The sequence below is a fragment of the Natrix helvetica genome, assembly GCF_964273705.1.
Source record: "Natrix helvetica genome assembly, chromosome: 5".
NCBI lineage: Eukaryota > Metazoa > Chordata > Lepidosauria > Squamata > Natricidae > Natrix > Natrix helvetica.
The window spans coordinates 154,211,007-154,230,710 of record NC_138551.1 but is presented as its reverse complement, the minus strand read 5'-3'; the positions used below and the strand labels follow the sequence as shown (position 1 = coordinate 154,230,710).

The 19,704-nt window shown below is 59.3% G+C and overlaps 1 protein-coding gene across 2 annotated transcripts in view; it reads left to right on the top strand.

Annotated features, from left to right (window-relative positions):
- KAZN (kazrin, periplakin interacting protein) overlaps positions 1 to 19,704 on the top strand; it is a 59,044-nt gene that overhangs the window by 12,039 nt on the left and 27,301 nt on the right. For both annotated transcript variants that reach the window (XM_081954711.1, XM_081954712.1), the window contains exon 4: positions 7,614 to 7,821. In XM_081954711.1, the coding sequence (XP_081810837.1) occupies positions 7,614 to 7,821 (208 nt within the window). The remainder of the gene's footprint in view (positions 1 to 7,613; positions 7,822 to 19,704) is intronic.

Here is a 19,704-nt window from a genome sequence, read left to right as displayed (position 1 = left end):
AAGCCCTCTCAGGCCAGAGGTCCGGGCAAGCCAGGACTACAGAATCGAAAAAGGGAGTTTGCCCAACGAGGCCCCTCGGCCAGAAGGCCAGAGATGGGGTGGGGGCTTTATGAATCAAATGCGATCTATTAGTGATCATATCCTGGCACAAAGTATCACATTTGCATTACAGAAACATACAAATATTTGCAATCCACATGGTCTAAATCATTGGGGGATCAAGAGCAAGTTTTAATCCTGATTAATTTAATCCCAATAAATAAGTCCCTATTTAATCCCACCAATAAATAAATTGATTAAAAGAGTTTTATTCTAACCAAGCAGGCTGCAAAACCTGTGGTGGGGCTGTTTAGGTTTATTTGCATCGTGGTTCATATCCCATCCTTTTTGCTTCTTCTCTGTTGCTGGAGACTAGAACAAAAATGGTTTTGTTCTTTGTTTTTGAGGCTTTTAATTATAAAAGTGCCAGTACAAGGAGGGAGGGCAGAGGGGAACCAGCTGGGCTCCTTGGTACCCTTAGTGGATTTTTTTTTGCCTGTCAGAATTGAAGGGAGAAAAGGCAGATGTCACCGGGGGGGGGGCAGGGAGGCGACCCTTTGATCTGTTCATCTGCATGATCAAAATCTCCCCACTGGCCCCTTCGTTCGTTCGTTCTGTTATTAGGCTCTACGGTTCTATTTCAGGCGTTTGGCTCCTTCCCGGCTTCCAGTTTTCCCAAATTCATGTTTCATTAGCACAGGTGCTAAAGGCCACTGATTCCACCATGGAAGGTTTTGCTGTTTTCCAACGTCCGTCTTTCTTTCCATTCTGGCACAGCATTTTCCCCCTCCGACAATCTCAGTCCACCTTTGGGTTGTGAGAAAAACAAAACCTGGCCATGAAGAGTCTGGTATCAGATCGCAGTTCTGTTTCTCCCCCTCCCCCCCCCTTGCACGGATCCATCTACATGTTGGCAAAACTCTGCTCAATGAAACACAACACAATGAAGGTTTGCACACTCCCCCCCAAAAAACCTGCCCCGTTTGCTGGATGAAGCAAGAGGGAGGGGCAGAATTTCAGACCATGGTTCCATCTGGGACGGCTTCCGGATCACTCAGCCACCAGCGCCCATGAGGCAGGCAGGCACCAGGAAATTGGGCCCAAAGGGCTCCCCACTTGGGGGGGGGGGACCAGGAAGAGAAAGGTTCAGGCTTGAGCAGAGTAGGTAAAGTCAAACCGTGAACGATGATCAATGCCACGTGTTAATCCAGTCAGGCAGACCCAGAGGGGACTTGGGGGGGGGCTTCTTGTTTCAGAGGCCCCCACGGTGCAGCACAGACCCCCTCAGCAGTGCCCAGATTCGGTCCCCGAGATGTTGGGGAGGAGGCCGCTGGAAAGATCACCTCCCTCCGCCCTGGAGAGGTGCTGCTGGCCCACTTGCCCCAGGGCATTCTGCAGGATAGAGCCGCTTGTGGGTCTCCTTCCAATGCCCCCCCTCCCCCCAGATCTAAGGCAGCCGATCCGAAAAGCCTTCAGGGCACTGGATGGGCATCATCAGAGACCCTCGGTCTGAGTTCTGAGCTCCCCGCCTTGAGTGTAGACAGGCGGGATACAACCCTGCAATCCCACTCTCGGAGGGAAGCGTGTCTCCTGGGTGAGCCGGTGGTATTATGGGCTGGCTGAAGACGGGGGGCCTCGTTGACAGCAGTGAAAACTCTTACAGCCAAATTCCCTGTTTTCTTCCCCAAAACAAGCCACATCATTTTGCCCTGAGGCACCACAAACACATCCACCCCCTGATCGCCCCACCATAAGGGACCGGGGGGGGGGGGCAGCGGTGTGCGTGTTGTCTGGAGAACGCCCCACGGGGGCACAGCGCTTCCTGTGGCAACCTTGGTGATGTTTTCGTGGGAGAACCGTGGGCTGCAGCCCAAATTTCTTCAGGGAGGGAGGGAGAGAGAAAGCCCCCTCCCCCCCAATGAGCTGTCTGCCTCCTTGGGGAATCGGGCCCCAATGTGAAGTAGGAGAGGGAAGTGGCTTGCGAAGGAAGAGCAAGATGTGGTCCAACGTGGAGGGCTCTGGGCACATGCCAGGCAACTTGAAGCCGGGCTGGGTTCCTGGGGGCTTCTTGGCCAGGCCAGTAGGAACATGGGAGTGGGCATTTCCTTCTTCTCCGGCCTTCTGGTGAGCGGAAAGCCCTGCAGATGCTCCAGGCCGAAAGAGGGGCTGTTTTGCCAAGGCTTCTGTGTGCCCTGAAAGTGTCCCACTGCACTGCCCAGGGGGGGGGAGGCTTCAATTGGCCCCCTCCCTCCCTCCCTCCCTCCCTCCCCAGTCTGGTCAGGTCTTCAGGGGGGATTTTTCAGAGGAAGGGGCCTCTTTTTCCAGCTTTGCTATCTTGATAAATAATGGAAGAGGTCCACCTTCCTTCCCCCAGGTCCGAGCCCAGGAAATGCCCCGATGCCTCCTTCCGTCAGGCCGAATGCACCCCCCCCCCTGGTGGCTGCAGCCCAGTTCCTGCACCCTGGGCTGCCCTTTGGGCCAGTGGGAACCAGCATCAGGCCCTTCCGGGGCCAGGCCTTGGGCCCCTCTGCAGGCTGCCTGGGGCTGCTGGGTGGCAGCCGGCAGCTGTTTGGCAAAGGGGGGGTCAGCTCCAGCAGAAACACATGGAAACAAACATTTATTTCTATGGAAACGCCAGAGAACAGAGGATGAGTGGGGGGCTTTGCTCGCTCTGCTGCAGAATCCTGGGAGGTTGTTGGGCCTTTCAGGCGCTGTGTGTGCGTGTGTGTGCATGCGTGCAAAATAGCTCCCAAGCTGGCCGGGGGGAGGGGGGGACAGGAGCTGCAGACAGAGAGGAGGTTGCCTCATGCGGAAGGTCAGCTGCAGGTGCCACAGGATGTCTGAACGCCACACACGGCTTGTTGGATTGCACATGCGGGGTGGGGGGGAGGGGAGAGCAGGCATGGGAGAGGCAGGACAGGAACTAGGAGGAGTTCTTGGGTCACCAGCCCTTTCCAGGGGCTCGGGGGTGGGGGAAGCTCTCTTGGCAAGGGGAGCTGATGGACCAGAATAGAGCTGGGCTGTGGGGATCCCAGTTCGGCCCTTTTCTTAGTTTCTTCCATTAATTTCATGGGGGGAAGGGGGTTGTCACTCCTGGCCATCTCAGCAATGGGAATGGGGCAGTGGCTTTGTCTTAAGGGGCCGGGCCTGGTCAAGGGCCCAAAGGACAAACATCCAGCCTGTATTTTGGTAGGAGTACTTGCTTTTTTAGGATAGCCTCCGAGGCCAGCCCCAGAAATACTGCACAGTGGCAGTCCATCCTTCATGTCATCAGGAGATTGGTGGCTCTGGCCAAGCCGGGGTGTGTGGGGGCGGCTCCTAAAAGCATTCCAGCTGGATTGAAGGTCAGAGGAAGGGAGCCTAGCACCCCCTTTCCCCCCTCCCTCCCTCCCTCCGGCCAACGTGTCGGTTGAGCTGCCTGCCAGCAGAAGCTGCTCTGGCTTTCTGCAGCCAATGGTGCCCTGGGCGGCTGCCATTGGATCCCCAGCAAATATTTTGCATGCATACAACCCTCCCCCCCCAAGGGGAGCATTGTTAGCATTGGGAGGGGAGGGGGAGGGGAGGCTCCCTGGGTCCCAGAAGGGGGGGGGGGAATCCATTAACTCTGCTCCGAGGAGGAAGAAGAGGAGGAGGAGTCCTTGGCCGAGCCCTCTGCTCAGAGCAGGGTTGGCAGTGCAGACACAAAGCCAGTCAGGCAAAGGAGCCAGGGAGCCCCCTCTCCCCCCCCCACCGCTGGAAAAACAGCATTTCCCACCCCCACCCCCTGCCCTGATCCCAGTCAAGGAAGGAGAATTTGCTTTGTGAGGCTTTCAGGAAAGAGACTGCGGGGGTGGGGGGGGGAACTCTAATTTAGAGATGACAGGGCCGAGGGGTGGGAAGGAGGGGGGTCCCCTCTGGAAGTGCAGTCAATTGCACTGGGGTGGGGTGTGTAGCCCACAGAGGCTCCCTTGCTGAGAGGAGTGGCAAGACGGGGGTCGCTCCTGCACGTGGGGGGGGAGAAGGTCCCCCGTTGCGAGTGCTCCTCAAGAGATGGGAAGATGGTCGTTGTCAGGGTAACCGCAGGTATCTCTTCAGCCCCCGCTCAGCAGGAAGACGGTGAAGCTCTGAGTCACCACAGAGGAGGGGGAGGCGAGGGGCAGCCCCACGGGCAGGAGAGGAGGGGCTAACAGACATCTGGATGCGACTGGAGCTCCATCTCCTCCGGAGGACGACCTGAAGGAGACCTTCAGGTGATCCAGGCAGAGTTGGGGGGGGCTGGTCATTGGCTCCCCCAAGTCTTGGCCATGAGATGCTGGCCAGAAAGGAGGAGCAGCAGCAGCAGCAGAAGGGGAGGGCACCCCAAGCACGCCTCGTCTGGCCAAATGCTGGAACCTGGCTGCAGGTGGGGCATCAGGTGGGACCTGCCTTGGCTGAAGGCTGCTGTGAGAGGCTGGGGGTCCTTGTGGGTTGGGGTGGGCTGAGTGGGGGCCTCCTCCTCTGACTGGGGGTGCAGCAAACCTCACACTCCCTCTGCCACACTGCCCGTTTCCCACTACATTCAAGCATAAGCGAGCCAAGCAGCACTATGGGAGCGAACTGGGTGCCAAACTCTTGGGCAGGAGGGCAGGGCTGGCGTCTCTGGGGCTTCAGCAAAAGCTGGTGAAGAGGTGCACAAGGTGGATTCCCTGTCCTTCCACAAGGTGTGGGGAGAGGGCAGCCCCCTGCCAACTGCCTGCCAGGAATGCCCACCTGATTTATCGTTGGCATTTTAAGCAGTTGGTTGAGTGATAAAACACATCTAAACGCGCCTTCTGCCTATTGCCCACAGAGGGGGAAATGCGCAGGTTGGAAGAAAAGCCCATCCGGCCTCGTGCCAGTCACGCCCACCTTGTCTCGCCTGTCCTTGGTATCCTTCAATGGGGAGGGCCTGGACAAAACCTGAACTTGATGTATTTTCATTTAATCTCAATGTAAGCTTAATTAAAAAGGAATTAGGCGGTTGATGTGATTACTCCCCTGTGCATTCCATAATTTTCACTCTTGTATCCCATTAAGGGCTGCCGTTTGAGGCACCCTTGCGGGGGTTCTCTTCTATGCACCTCGGGGGGGGGGGGGGCGACTAGGGACACCTCCAGCCAGTGAGCAAAGGGGCGGGAGGGATCACAGCACCCGACATGCTGGAAGACACAGAGAAAACGGAGCCCTCTTTGTAGCTCAGGGTCCCCATTCCCTCGTCCGTGGATTGGCACCAGGCCGCGGCACGCCAGAAACCAGGCTGCGCACACAAGCGAAGCCCCATCAATGGAATGCAGGCAGCATGCGAAGCCACGGCCCCTCCCTTCCATCGAACCCGGTGCCTCAAAGGTTGGGGGGGGGGCTGCTATGGTCAATTGTGTGATGTCGGCCATTTCCATCGGCTGCGACAGGTGGTTCGTTCAGGCACTGCACAACAGAAACAGGCTTGCAAAACTTTTGGTGTTGGTGCAAGGCTGCATTGGCACAAGGGCTCGTAACTTACACAAACCCCCAGCCTCTGCACATTATCTGAGTGCAGCCCGCGGGTCCCTTGTGAGAGAGTTCAGCGTGTTGTGTGAATGGTTCCCTGACTGGAGCTCAGGGTCACCGTGTGAACCCAGACTCAAGAGAAGAAGCGCTTTCTCAGGCGTAACTGATTGTCCTAGCTTGCACCGAGCCAGGTTTATCCAAACTGTGGCTGAGATTGAGGGACCTTGCTGGAGAGTCTCAGAAAATGCAGGTCAGGTTTACATTGAAGCGGGCCTCACCTGGCGCTGGCTGGCAGCGTATTTCCGTGGGAGGCCTCCTAAGTGGGGGAGGGGGGGTTCTACCCCGTGCAGAAAGACCCCCTAAAAGGCTGGGAGGGCTCTTTGCAGCAGCAGCTCCTCCTTGAGGCCGAGCCCCCTCCAGGGCCAGCGGTGGCTCTCCCTCTGCCGGCCAGGGACCCTGCTGCCAGCTACCTGGTGTGGCCATTTGGCTGCCAACCGTTGACTTGCCCAACACTAGCTGGCTGCTACCAATGCCAAGCGTTTATGATATGAATGATGAATGATATTGGGATTCAGAGGATTTGGAGTCCAGAGGCAGGTTTTCATCAGGCGGCCTCGGGATGGGTCAGTCGAGGGGGCTGAGGCACCTCTTGTGCTGAGCCAGAGGCCGTACAGGTGTCACAGGGGTCGGTTGTGGTGGCGTGGCATTCCTTAACTTAGGTTTGGACCAATTTGTGCAACGTTCAGAAACCGTCCTTCAGTGAACTGTAACCGCTTGCAACCCTTGAATGTTGCACTTTGCTGTGACTTTGTGTGATGCATGAACCAAGCCTCAACAGAGAAGGAATTGTGGTTTGTGGCCTGTTTGCATTTTTATGGCAGTGAAGTCCTTGCCTGAGTGGTGGTGGCCTTGTGGCTGCTGCATTTCACTCTTGTCTTTTCTGCCCTCCGAGCAACCTGGGGAGTTTGGGGCAACCTCTCCCGAAGGATCCCGTTCTGAATGGATTCTGCTCCAAGGGGAAAGGGGAGGAATTCCAGCGGGTGGGGAGGAGGAGGGGGGCTGGTGGGGCAGATTCCGGGTCACATAATCACCATTTGTGGCCTTCCCAGCAAGCAAAGCCTGGGGGTCAGTCAGTGATTGTGTGATTCACTTAACTGCCCTGATTCACTTAGCAACCATGGAAAAAAGGTCCTAAAATCGGGCCTAGCTCAAATCCCGCTCCCAACTGGGGTCATAGTAGAGGGCCCCTGTCCTAGCTCTGCAACCAGAGACCCTTCGGTGGGGTCTCCGCGCGGGCCGACCCAACCACCCCCGGGGAGGCTCAGCAGGCGAAACGGACCCTGACTCAATCACGGCCGGTTCTCTTCGGGGATTCTGGCAACGGGGGGGCTGGCTTTAGCGTGTGGTGGGAACTCAGCCAACGGAAGCGCACCGGCGCGATGGGCTCAGGAAGGCCCTGCCCGAGCAGGCAGTCCGCGAATTCCCGGGGCCGCAGGGGCTTCGCTCGGGGCAAACGGGGTAGGCGGGGCGGGGGCTGCGCCATCGCCGGCAATGGCCGCTCCCGACCAGGCTCCGGAGAAGCCGAGGAGCTCCGAGTCCGAACTGGCCAGCCGCGCTCTCGCTTCCCTCCGCGGCTCCAGGAACGCCGCGCGTCTGTTCCGGGGGCCTACCCGACGCAGAGCGGCCGCTGCTCCGCCAGCCGCCCTCCCCACGGACTCCTCCGGTGCCCGCTCGCCGCGCCTGGACGCTGAGGTGGAGCCGCGCGGAGAGCCCGGGCGCGGGGCAGGGGGAGCGGCGGCGGCTGCTCTGGCCAGGCCGGAGAAGGGGCGGGGGCCGGAGGTGGCGGGGCGGAGCCGGGGGCGGAGCTGGCGGCGGCCCCCCCTCTTCCTCACCTCCCGCTCGCACCCTCTCCCGCCGCCTCCCGCCCCGGCCGCGCTTCTGCCAGCCGCGCCGCCGGCCTCGGGAGCAGCCCCAGCCGGCGGGCGGGCGGGCGTCGCGGCCCCGGGAGCGTCGGGTGGAGACGGCGGGGCCGGGCGCGCCATGCGGCGGCTGCTGCAGAGGCTGAGCCTGCCGCCTTGTCCCCCCCGCAGGCCAAGATCGCCGGCATGATGGAGGGGAACCAGCAGCTGGCGCTGCGCATCGACGGAGCGCTCCAGGCGGCCGGGCAGGAGGTCAGCGCCCTGCGAGCCGAGCTGGGCGCCGCCAGCCGCAGACTGGCCGAGCTCAGCGCCGACGGGCCCCCCTGTGCCGCCGAGATGGCCGGAGCCGGCCCGGACCCCGCTCAGCCCAGCCTGCAAGGTAAGCGCCCCGCTCGGCCCTCCAGAGGCAACGTGGGGGAGGGCGGGCGGGCACGGGGGCTGCTCTGCGCCTGCCCGGCGGGCCCCCGTCTCTGCGCCGCGCTCTCGAGGCCGACCTGCAACCGGGTGGGAGTTCCGCTCGCGACCGGCTCGGCCAGGCGATCTTCCGGCCGCCCGTGGGTTCGCTGCTCGGCCTATCTCCCGGGCGGAGCCGGGGAAGTGTTGCCTGCCTCCCTCCTTCCTGGCCAGCGGCTCTTCCCCGCGGACCTGGCCCTTGGCCGAGAGGGTTGTTTGGTGGGAGAGAGCCCGACGGGGCCGCTCCTGGAGCTGGGCTGGGCCGGCTGAGCGGCCGGGGCTCGGGGGGCGCCCGGGCGGGCGGCGTCGGAGCAGCCTTCAGGGCTGGGAGGGGGGGTTGTTCGGAGGGGGAGCCAAGAGCCCCCCGGGGGGGCGGGGATTGTGCAGAGGAGGGTTGGAGCGATGACGTAATGGGGCTCAGGTCCTCGGCGGCGGCAGCATCTGGCTTCTGCCCCTCCCCCCCCAAGTGCCCGTGGGGGGCAAGTGAGCGACGTCCAGAGGAGCCGCTGGGGAAGCGGTTGGGAGGCAAAGGGGAGCCCCTCGCCGCCCAAGATCCGGGAGGGCCTGAATTGGGTGTCGATCCCGCTTGGAAGCGAAGGGAAGGCTCTGCCCCTCTTTCTCTTCCTCTTTCTAGTAACAAGTCTGGATCTGCTTAGGAAATCACCTCTTCCTGGGATTTGCGGGGGGGGGGGCGGAGGGGAGGACTTGGCAGATGGAGCCCCGAAGGCGTCTGGCTGGGGCTTCTCGTGGAAACGCTGGGTTAGCGCAGCAGCGGCAGCAGCAGTTGCAAGAAATGTGTGTGGGAGAGGGATCGCTGCCCCCACCCGCCAAGCAAAGCAAGGAAATGGTCGTGGAGCTGCTGAGGCCCCTGGCACAAGGTGGGCATCCACTCCCAGCCCCCTCAGAAATCAGCCGGAGCAGCCTCAGGAGAAGGGGTCCTCTGCTGCAGTTGGAGGGGTTAGGAGGGTCCGAGCACCCTGCAGTCTGGCATCCCCCCAACCCCGGCCCTTCCCAAGGTCTGCTCCGTGCCAGGGCCCATCAGCACCCAGAAAACTGCAGTGGGCATGTGTTGGAGGGAGGGTGGTGGGGCAGGCCAGGCGTGGCCTTCAGGGGCTCCACTCCCTCCACTGAGCCTGTGGGGCACGGTTGGGGGGAGGGGAGGTCCAGCAGGCCTGGTGGGAGGGCGGGGGTCTTTGCAGGTCCAGACCTCTGCAGGGGTCTCCAACCTTCCCCCAGGGGAACGCCAGCAATCTTGGAGGGAAGGTGCTCGCTGCTGCTCTCTTTGCCAAAATGGGCACCAGCCTCTTGCAGTTCCAAGCACTGGAGGGGGCTTTCCCACCACAGCAACCCAGGAAGCCCCTTCCTCCTTGATCTCCCTCATTTGCTGCAGAAAAGGCCCTAGCATGTTAGTCCCGATGCCCTCTGGCCTTTTCTTCATTGCCTGTTCAAGAGTGGACAGGCTGCCTCCCAAGGGGGGCCCCTCCCCTTTTCCCACTGCTTCTTTAAAGGGAAAAGAGAGTGGGGAAGGGCATCGCATGCACCCTCTCCCCCCCCCACCAAGCAGAGACCCCTGGTTGAAGGTTGAGCCTGGAAAGAGGTTAGGGGGGGGGCCCTGGGAGTCATGTTGCCAAATCTTAGTTGCCAATGGGTGGCGCTTCAGCTCCCTGCTCTGACGTTTGGGGGCCAGAGCTCTGGCCAGGAGGAGACTAGAAGCTCCAGCCCTGCGAGGTAGGACAGGCTCCGTTATCCTACTCTCCCAACTCTGATTTTTTCCTGCACGGTTGTTTCCATTTGGTGTAAGGAAAAGGGGAAAGGGACTCTGCCAGCCCCTTTCCAGGGAGAAGGGCATTGTGTGTGTGGGGGGGGGGCAGGGCTTGGCTCTCCAGAATGATCAGGTGGCTAAGAATATCCTGCCACTCAGCCCATCAGCATCCGCCCGGAATTCCACCCTTCCCTTCCGCTGGATATCTGAAGGGAAGCTCTCTGCCCGCTCAGAAGCGTCTTCCTCCGTCCCAGCCCCAGTTATGGGGAGGAAGCCTCCTGCCTGTGAAGAGAAGGAGGGAGAAAGGGTTGGGGGCTGGCAGGGGTCTCCTGGCCCCCTCCCCCTTCCTGGGGCCCAGGGACACTCCTTCCGTGGCGGGGGCTGTCCTGTGCCCCTTCCTGCCCTTCCTTGGTGAGCCGGGCTTCCCTGGTTGGCAGCTGGCACAGGCAGCCTGAGGTCACCTGATTTCAGGTCAAGCTGCCTTTTGGACGTAGCCTGCTGTGGGACTCTGCCCTGGGCACCAGGGCTTCTACCAGGCCCTACAGGGAAGCGCCTGCCGTGTGTAAGAAAAGGGTTCCCCCCCCCCATAGAATTTGAGTCTGGGGAATTGCTCTGTCTTAAAAGCTGGACCAATCTGGGCATTAGACTGCAGCTGGGCACCAACGGCCGGGGATCTCTGGGAGCTGCACAGAGGCTCTTTCAAGGCCAGTTGTGGGTGGCACAGCTGAGCTCTTGACCACTCCTGGCCTGAGAGGTTCACCTGTTTCAGCCCCAAGTAGCTGCCCTCAACCCACTCCTCCTCACCCCCTCCCTCTCCCTCTCACCCCCGATCCAGCACAACTGGAGTGAGCAATTACCTTTGAGTCCCCACTGCTTTGCCTTCCTTCCTTCCTGGGTGCGTAAGGCTGAGACGATCTGGAGGGGGCTGAGGAGTGCCAGGAGCTGGGCCTGAAGAAAGATGCGGCTGCTTTGAAGAGCAGAGAGGCCCTGCCCTCCTCACAGGCCCATGTGGGTGCAAAGCCTTTGCTCCTGGCTGGGTTACAGGGCCTTTAGCAGCCTAGAAAAGCCCCTCAGCCCCTCTCGCCCTCTGCAGAGAAATCAAAGTGGGAATGAGAAGAACTGGGAAATTAATTCCCGTGGACCCAATGTTATTTCCATGCTGTTGGTGTTCTCTTCTTGTGTCAGGGCAGTTAGGGGGTCTGTATTGCCCTTCCTCTTTTACGGCCACTCTTCCTATGGGGGCTGCTTTGTGGTAGCTGCCCCAGGAGAAAACGCCACCGTTGGCTTTGGGGGAGGGGGAGGGGGGCCATCTCGGCATTGGCATCTCGTGTCGCTGAGAGAGCCTGGCACCCTGGCGCAGCCACTCGCTAACAAGGTGCTCTGAAGGGGTAAAAACACAGCCCATTAATTGAATTTGCAGGCCGTGATTAAATTGGAAGCAGTTGCAAATATGGGAAGGGGAAGTTCAGCCAGGAGAGCTCAGCCTGGCGGGGCGTCTGTGGGGGCAGGGAGGGGGCCTGGTTGGGGTTGGGGATCCTGCAAATTCTCCTCTTTTGCCCCAATGGGAATCAGGGCAAAGAGCAGCTGCTCACTGGGGGACGATGGGATCTGTGGTCTACCTGCCTTGGGGTATTTTGGAGGGCAGCAGGTGGTGCATTATTGCAGGGCTGTTCTCCTAAGACAGACCTCGACTTAGGCTTATTGTTGCTGCCGTTGGCTCAATTTAGAGGCCAGCCTGCATTTTCTGCTGTCTCCAAAATCCACCCTGCAGAGAGTCCTGTTTCCAGGAAAGAACACATCTGGGCGCCAAAGCGTGAAAAAAGAAAGCCAAGAGCATTTTTTGTTCCAATCTTTGAACCCCCTTCCCTTTTTTTCAAGGGTAAATAGGAACCTGGCACACCAGCCTGTAATTAAACGGGCGTGCGTGCGTGTGTGTGTCCTCTCCCTCCCTCCCTCCCTCCCTCCCCCTCTCTGCAGAGGAAGGGCTCTGAGGGAAGGAAGCGTTTAGGTCTTCTGAGGAGATGGCCCACTGAAAGGGAAGGGCGCACAGAAAAGACACCACCCGGTGATTGCTTTCCTGTGAGGAGGCTGAACTAAAATCACCAACATGATTATGAAAAAAAGAAATGGGGGGAGTTAGAAAAAAGAAATGTTTTTTTTTTAAATTTAGTTTTAATTGGTAACTAAATTTGACATCTTTCCTTTGGGTTGACCTGGATCTACTCTCCTCTTTTTCTCATAAAAATAATCCTCCACCCCCACCTGAGGAGGGGGCTTCTCATCCTGAAGAATAATGATGATGATGATGGGGGGATTCAAGCGAATATCCTGCTCAGCAACAGTGGGTTCCTTTTTGGGGGGGTGGCGGTGGAATCCATTTTCTTCAGGCAGGGACTGCGAATGGCAGACGGGGAAGTCACCCCCCCTATAAGGGGAGCTGGGGCTAGGCTGTGGGGTGGGGTGGGCAGAGGTGGTGAGATTCCTGTTCCCCCCCTCCGCCCCCCTCCGCCTGTTCAGCCAAGGAGGAGGAGCAGCCAGAGCGGTTGGGAGATCTGAGGTCCAAAACTGCCCAGATGTTTGGCTGTGAGATCAAGAAGGCCCCCCCTCCCCTTTCTGGCCCACCTCTTGCCCAGGGACCGAGCCTCCTGCCGGGGCGGCCACAAATGTCAGGGCATGGAGGGCTGGCGAGAGGGCTGCTTTGGGGGCAGCTCTCTGTGTTTTTCCCCAGCCAGGCTCAAGCAGCCCGTGAGGGAAGGAACCCCTCGGGAAGGAGGTGTCCAGCGGGGTCATAGAAACTTGCAAGGTGGAGGTAGACGTCCTTGATCCGTGGCCAAAAGCTGGGAGCAGCCGAGCCACCCCTGTTTCGGCCTGAGGACGTGGCTGACCAACAGCGACCATGGAGGGCTTCCTGTCGCAGCCACCCTGGGACTCTGGCCGGCCGTTGCAGGGGCCTGAGAGGGCTGGTGGTGGTGACCGAGGGGGAAGCCGAGGAAGGAATGCCCCCCTTGGGGGCTCCCTTCAGGCTCCCCCCCCCGTGCCCTGCCCAGCCGCCTTTGGGCATCTCCACTGCCTGGACCAGCTGGGCCTCTGCTGTGGACCTGGGATCTTAAGGCCGGACCGAGGCACGCAGGTCCTGGCGAGAAGCCCCAGAGCTTCTAAAGCCGAGGAGGACCAGCCCTTTTGGGGTGACATTTGGAAGGGGCCAAGGAGAAGCCTGAGGCCTCAGGGGTGCCTTTCTCAGGGGTGCAAAGCTGCAGGGGTGCTACTCTTGTGTGTAAACCTTGTGTGTGTCGATGGACCAGCAGCCTCGTCTGTCTCTTGAAAGAGCCCCTCCCCCCCAACACACACAGGTTGGCTGGCTTGGGGAGGAACCCTTTATAGACACACACACACACACACACACACACACACACACACCCCTGAGCTCAGCCCCACACGTGGGAACGGGCAGAGTTACCGTTGCTGTTCGCAAGGACTGACATCCTCTGGGAGCCACGGGGTCTTTGCCAGAGGAGGAAGAGAGAAAGAGGGAATATTTGCTCTCCCTGCAGTTGGATGGGGGAGGGGGTGACTGGGAGTTGGGGTCCACGCACCAGTAAAGTTTCTGAGGTTGAGGAACCCCCTTCTGGAGGGCACATTTCTCTTGCGGAAGATCAACTCTGGGTACCTGCAAGCAGAGCAGGGGAGGGGAGGAAGACCAGGACGGTCGGTCGCCTGTCCCCTGGTGCAAGAAAGGGAGTCAACCCCCTAGAGATCAGGTTTCTCCTTCTTCTTCTTTCCTCCTCCTAGTTGAGGCCAAAGGGACCTTTAGGAGGCTTGGGAGCTCACCGCGCTTTTCCCAGCGTTATTTCCATGGTTTTTGTGAAGCGCTGACAAGAGGGGCAGCCATCTTCAACTTTGAAAAGGAAATTTTGCTTATTATTATTATTGAGCATATTAGAAATTATGCCAGGTAAAGGCCTTCCTTCCTTCCTTCCTTCCTTCCTTCCTTCCTTCCTTCCTTCCTTCCTTCCTTCCTTCCTTCCTTCCTTCCTTCCTTCCTTCCTCCCACCACCCATCTCAACAGGGTCTCCTTTAAGTCATCGGTGCCTTTGGTATGTTATCGGTGGTGCTTTCTGGGCTGTGATGGGGGGGCGTGTGACTTTCAGGGTGCCCTTGGACCCCCCCCAAGCTCAGCCTCCAGAGCCTTGTGGTGGTTTTTCGTTGAAGCCCTAACCAGATCCCACACTCTGGGCCATTTTCCCCATCGCCTGGCTGAGGTTAGCCAGCCTCCGGCTGGGATGGAGAAACACTCTAGACCACTGGGTCTCAACCTTCCTAATGCCGCGGCTCTTGAATACAGTTCCTCATGTTGTGGTGACACACACACACCCCAACCATAAAATTGTTTTATGTTTTCCGTATTTTTTCCAAAATATGTGTTTTCCAACGGTCTTAGACGACCCCTGTGAAAGGGTTGTTCGACACACACACACACACACACGGCCCACAGGTTGAGAACGGCTGATCTAGACAGAGCGCAGGCCTTTCTTTGCTAGGCGTTGTCAGCTCAGTTTGCGTTGTGTGAAAAGGCCTTGCCCATACCTTACATTTTTCAGGCTGTGCAGAATTATTTCTCCTTTCTGATTACACCTTTTCCGGAGTTCTTTGCTGTGGTGCCTGCAGCCTCCTCTGGGCCCAAGAGCCGGGAGGAAGAGGGTCCTCCCCTCTGAAGGTCTCCGGGGCTTGGAAGGTCTCGTTCTGTGTCTCTGTGCCCCCCCCGTCCCCCGCACTCCTGCCTGTTGCATGATGATAAAAGAATCCTAAGGAAAGGAGCCCCGAGGCCGCCTGCTTTTATTTTTAGTTCCCCCCCCCCCCCAAAGTCTGACTCCTCTGAACAGGTTGCAGAGTTTGTTTCACGATGTTTATTCATTTGTTTCCTCGCTGCTTTGTCACATTTGCGAGGCTGTCCGACTGCAGAACAACGCACAGGAACAAACGGAGGGCAGCAAAAGGAAAAGGAAAGCAGGAAGCCTCGAGTCAGGTTTCCCCCCCCCCCCAGGGGCCCACGGCCACTCCGGCCTTCCCTCCGAGAATGGGGTTGCCCGAACCAGGGCCCACCTGAACCTGCCCCAGAGGGCCCCCTGGAGGTGGCTTCAGGTTTCAATGCGTGGGGCCCACACAGAACCCTTCCACTCCTCCTTCTCCCCCCCCCTCCCTGGGAGGGGGTGCGTGCCACCCAGTTTGCTGTCCTGCTGGAGATGCCCAGGGCCCTCCGGCCTCCATTCCTCTGGCCTGCCGTGCTGCTGCCTCCAGGGCCACCCTTGCCTCTTCTTCCCCTGGTACCAGTTAATGTGCTGAAGAAGTCTCACCAGGGTAATTATGGAAGGGCCCCGTGGTTCAGCTGAGTGGCAGTAAATACCAGCTGCACATTGCCCACGTTTGGTGCTCTGGAAGAAAATGTGCCCCTGTCTTCTGGATCGATTGGTGGTGGTGGGGGGGGGGGAAGACTTCTGGGCCCGTCCTCTCCTTGAGAGCCAACGGAGGCATTCCTGGGGGGGGGGGAGGGAGCTCTCTTTGAGCTCTCTTTGCCTCTGGTCTCCCTCCCTGCCTCTGCAAGCGCCCCCCTCCCTGGGCAAGATGCCTCTCCTGAGACTGCCTCCCCGCTAGATTCAGGCATGCTACGTTTTGCGGCCGTCTGCTTGTATGAATTAGAGAAACTAGTCCCTGGGAGCGATTCTCCCTAAGAATCCAGCCAGCCAGCAGGGGCCCTTGGCATCTTTTGCACCTGCAGCCGCAACCCACCTATGCCGCGCAGCTTCATCTGGTTCCCCTTCCTTCCCACGTCTGCTTGGGCAGCAGGGCGATTTGGCGAGGGCCGGGCACAGGCCTCTCCTGCTCAGCCTCCTCCGTGGAGAAGCCTCCCTTCAAGCACGAGGGAGGCAGCCCTGAAGCGCAGGGGAGGCTCAGCCTTGGCCGCTCAGGTGACGGCCATGCCCTGCTGCTCTGGGCCAGCCACAGCTTCCCTCCCTCTGCCTCTGCCTCCCTCTGCCTCTGCTGCCGAGAGGAGCCCCCCCGGGTGTCCCCAGGGAAGCCGCCTAATCTCTAATCCAGGGCCAAGGGGATGGTGGTGGTCCTCGGCCTCTGCTCCTCCCTGGGGGATGGGGGTTGGAATGGGCCAAGCCTCTTCCAGATGCTTTTCCTCACAGATGTTTGCCAGCCGGGCCTCCCTCCCTCCTCCTGGTACCCAGAGAGAAATCCTTGCCTGAGAAATCTCCTCCTTTGCCTTCCCTTCCAGACCTCAGCGGGAAGTCCCTGCCCTCTTCCGGGTATCCCCAGGGCCTGTCCTTCAAGGGAAGCTGCTTGCCCCTCGTGGCGTAAGGGTGGCCCACGCTTACTTACACTGAGGCTTCGTGGCCTTGTGCCCTCGGCTCTCCAGGTTCCCCGTGCTGTCCCTTCCCTCGCCCCATCAATCTCCCCATCGTCTCGTGTGCTCCGGGGGGTCAGAGGGCGACCATTTCCTGACCTCCCACGCTCTCCCCCCCCCCCCCCCGTGGCTGCTGTTAGTCCGTGTCACCTTGGGAATGGGGTGGCCCCAGTTACATTCCTCTGCCAAAGATGCTCCTCCCCCTCATCAAATTCAAATTCAAATTTCAAATTTTATTTGATTAGCCGCAACCCTCTCCCGAAGGACTCGGGGCGGCGTACAATCAAAAGGATAAAATACACATAGGACACACATACATACGAAAAAACAAGGGCAATTACATTTGTGCATGGAGGAGAGTAGACTTGTAAGTGAAAGACAATAAACACAGCTAAAAACACAGTTAAAACACAGTTTAAAATCCCCTAAATAAAATTGCTAAATTAAAAAACCCCTCAGGAGCGTAACGAAGTTATGGTTGGGCCAGGCCAGATATTTGAAAAAGGTGGGTCTTGAGCTTAACACGGAAGGAGCGGAGGTCTGTAGTGGTCCTAATATCCGGGGGGAGGTCATTCCACAGGGCTGGGCCCGCCACAGAGAAGGCTCTGCTCCTAGGCGCCGCCCCATGGCATTGTCTAGTGGACGGCACCTGGAGAAGTCCCTCTCTGTGCGAGCGAATAGGTCGTAGGGATGTATGGGGCAGAATACGGTCCCGCAGGTAACTAGGTCCTGAGCCATGGAACGCTTTAAAGATCGTAATCAAAACCTTGAAACGCACTCGATAGACCACAGGAAGCCAGTGCAGCTCGCGCAGGTGTGGTGTCACATGGGAGTACCTGGTGCTCCCCATAATCACCCGCGCGGCCGCATTCTGGACCAACTGTAGTCTCCGAGTGCATTTCAAGGGAAGCCCCATGTAGAGAGCGTTACATCAGAGGGCAGGAGGGAAGCTGGGGGGGGGGGTCTCTTCCGTTCTGTTAAGCTGCCCATTGTGGACACCCCACAGAACCTGCTCCATGTCTCCATTGGGAGATCAGGAGGCCAGCAGGCCCCACTGCCCCTTTCCAGGTTGGGGAGGAGCACCAGGCTGACAGACCGGCCAGGCTGAAGGGGTGGACCTGGGTTGGGCAGCTTCTGAGGAGCGTGAAGGCCTGGGCCGCCAACTGGCTGCCCCAGGCTCCCCCATGGGGAGGGCTGCACCTGGGCTTTGCCAGGAGAGAAGCGAGAGCATCTCTCCAGGGATCTGGGCCTCCCTCTGGCCCCCTCCCAGACCAGACCACACCTGCACAGGTGAGCCAAGGGAAACCTCGGGGGGGGGGGGAGACGCTCTCTGTCCTGGTTTGGAAAGTTAGTGGCCTTCCTAATGGGGGTGGGGGGGGCTGTCCTCCCCCACCCTGGCCCTGCCGTGCTGGCCCTCCCTCAGCCACTGTGCTGACCAATGAGCTGTGGTCAGGGCATTCTCCCCTCATGTGCCCCGGAGGGAACACAGGACTTCCCCCCCCCCGCCCACATTACTTCTCGATGCCAAACAGATGGCCCGCCTTGCCTGCTGCCCTCTTTACCGGCAGCCCCACGAGCCCCTCTTGCTTCCCGGCGCCTGGAGGCTTTGGTGGGAGATGGGCTGCGTGGGGGATTGGGGTTGGAATGGAGCCAAGGCACAGGAGAGCTCATGAGGCAGAATCTGGAGGGCAGCCGGGGGTAGTAGCTGAGGAGGAGGAGGAGGAGGAGGAGGGTCCCAGGGCAGCCGGCTCTGCCTGCCAATGCCGGATCCAACCTAGGAGGCGAGGCCCTCGGGGCCAAGCGGAGGCCGGCTGACCCTCTGGGAGGACCGTAACCCTCCTGGCCAGGGCTAGGCTCCCCTGGAGTGGAGGAGCCATAGGGAGGAGCCCCCAGCGCAGAATTAGTGCAGGGCTGGGGAAAGGGGGGCTGGCGAGGCCCTTCCAGCTGTTCTTGGAGGAGGAAACTTTCTCTCTTCCTCCTGAGAAGAGGCTTCATGGGCCGGAGCAGCCTGTCTTCCCCGCAGCCTCTCAGGCAGCCGCCCGGTCAAGACCCCGCAGGAGGGCTGGAGGGGAAGGAAAGCCCAGTGCAGGAGGACGGGAGGTTGACCGGACAGAAGAGATGCCAGAGTGTGCTGGATTGCTCTGCAGGCCTCCTCGGTGAATTTCTGCTGCTTTCCTGCCTTTTCCATTCGGTTGAATTCTGCTATTCCAGCCTCCTTTGGGTCCCCTGGCCCCGTCCGGCTTTTTGTGGGTTGGTGTGTGGCTGCCCTCAGAGCTGTAAAGGTGGGGGCCGCCAGCAGGGAGGGGCCAGAGGAAGCCCAGAGAGAGAGGCCCGAACTGGCCAACAGCAGGGAGGGATGAATGGAAGCAAGGTTGGCTGAGCCTCCTCAAGGGCCCCCAGGGGAAGGGAGGAGGAGGAGGGGGCGGAGTTGTTGCCCTGCCTGTGGGTGATGGACAGCCCCCCTCCCCCTCCCCAGGGCCAGTCGCCTCTGATGCTTTCGGGCTCTGCTTGAGTCCTTAGCCTTGCTGGGCTGATCTGCAAAGGGCCTTCGGTCCCTACTTGCTGGGGGCAAAAAGCAGCCCCTTCCTCTTTGCCCCCTTGAGCTCCTGGGTCAGCCCTGGCAACCTGGCACCCTTCGCCCAGTCAGGGCACCACAAGGCCCATCCACGGTCAGGAATTGGAGGGCCCTCTCTGTCGAGCTTTATTCTGGCAAAGGAAGAGCTGCCGTGAATTGCCACCCTGGCAGTCCGTTCTTACCTTCAAGCCACGAAGCTCTGTCCCTCCTTGAAAGGCAAGGAAGGCTCTAGTCCTCATGAATGACTTCCTCTAAGCAGCACCAAAATGAGGCAGATCATCCAAGAGAGTCCATTTGTCTATTCCCAGTTCTGACCAGCAGCAGCTCTGCAGACCAGAATTGAATTTGGGTGGGTGGGGTCTCCCTCTGGAGCGACACCTGAACTGGGTCTCTTTCCTGCCCCCTGCAGCACTTCACCTCCCATGCCCACAGCTGCCAGGCTGTGCCTTCAGCTGCCACGTGCCCCCCCCCAGGTCCAGCTTTTAAGGGGGTTGTGGAGGGAAAGTGGGTGGGGCCACCCAGGAGCAGCAGGTGAAAATGGAAGGACCCACCCCCACCAGGGGACGAAGACTCTTGTTCCTACAGCTGGCTCATCCCATGAGCAGCCCCTGGCTGTGCTGGAGGAGGAATCACACGGGCATTGGGGGGGGAGGGTCTCTGACCTTGAAAGCTGCATGGATGCTTCAGCCGACAGTTGCCAGAACAAATAGAGGCAGAGACCCTTGTGAGCGCTGCATGCAATGAAATTTCATTTTAATGCATACTGATTAGTGTACATTCAAAGAGGCAAAGTTATTCTAAGAACAGTTAGTCAGTGGAACAACTTGCCACCAGAGGTTGTGGGTGCTCCGTCACTGGAGGCCTTCCAGAAGATATTGGACAGCTGTTTCTCCAGAATGGTAGAGGGTCTTCTGCTTGAGAGGTGGTGGGGCCAGACTAGAGGACCTCCAAGGCCTCCCCTTCCAACTATCTTATTCTGTAATTTTTTAAGCTCGTCCAAAGTGTGGCAAACCAAGCCCTTTGGGGAGGGGGGTGTCTGCCCCAGCTGGGACCCAGCCTGGCTTCT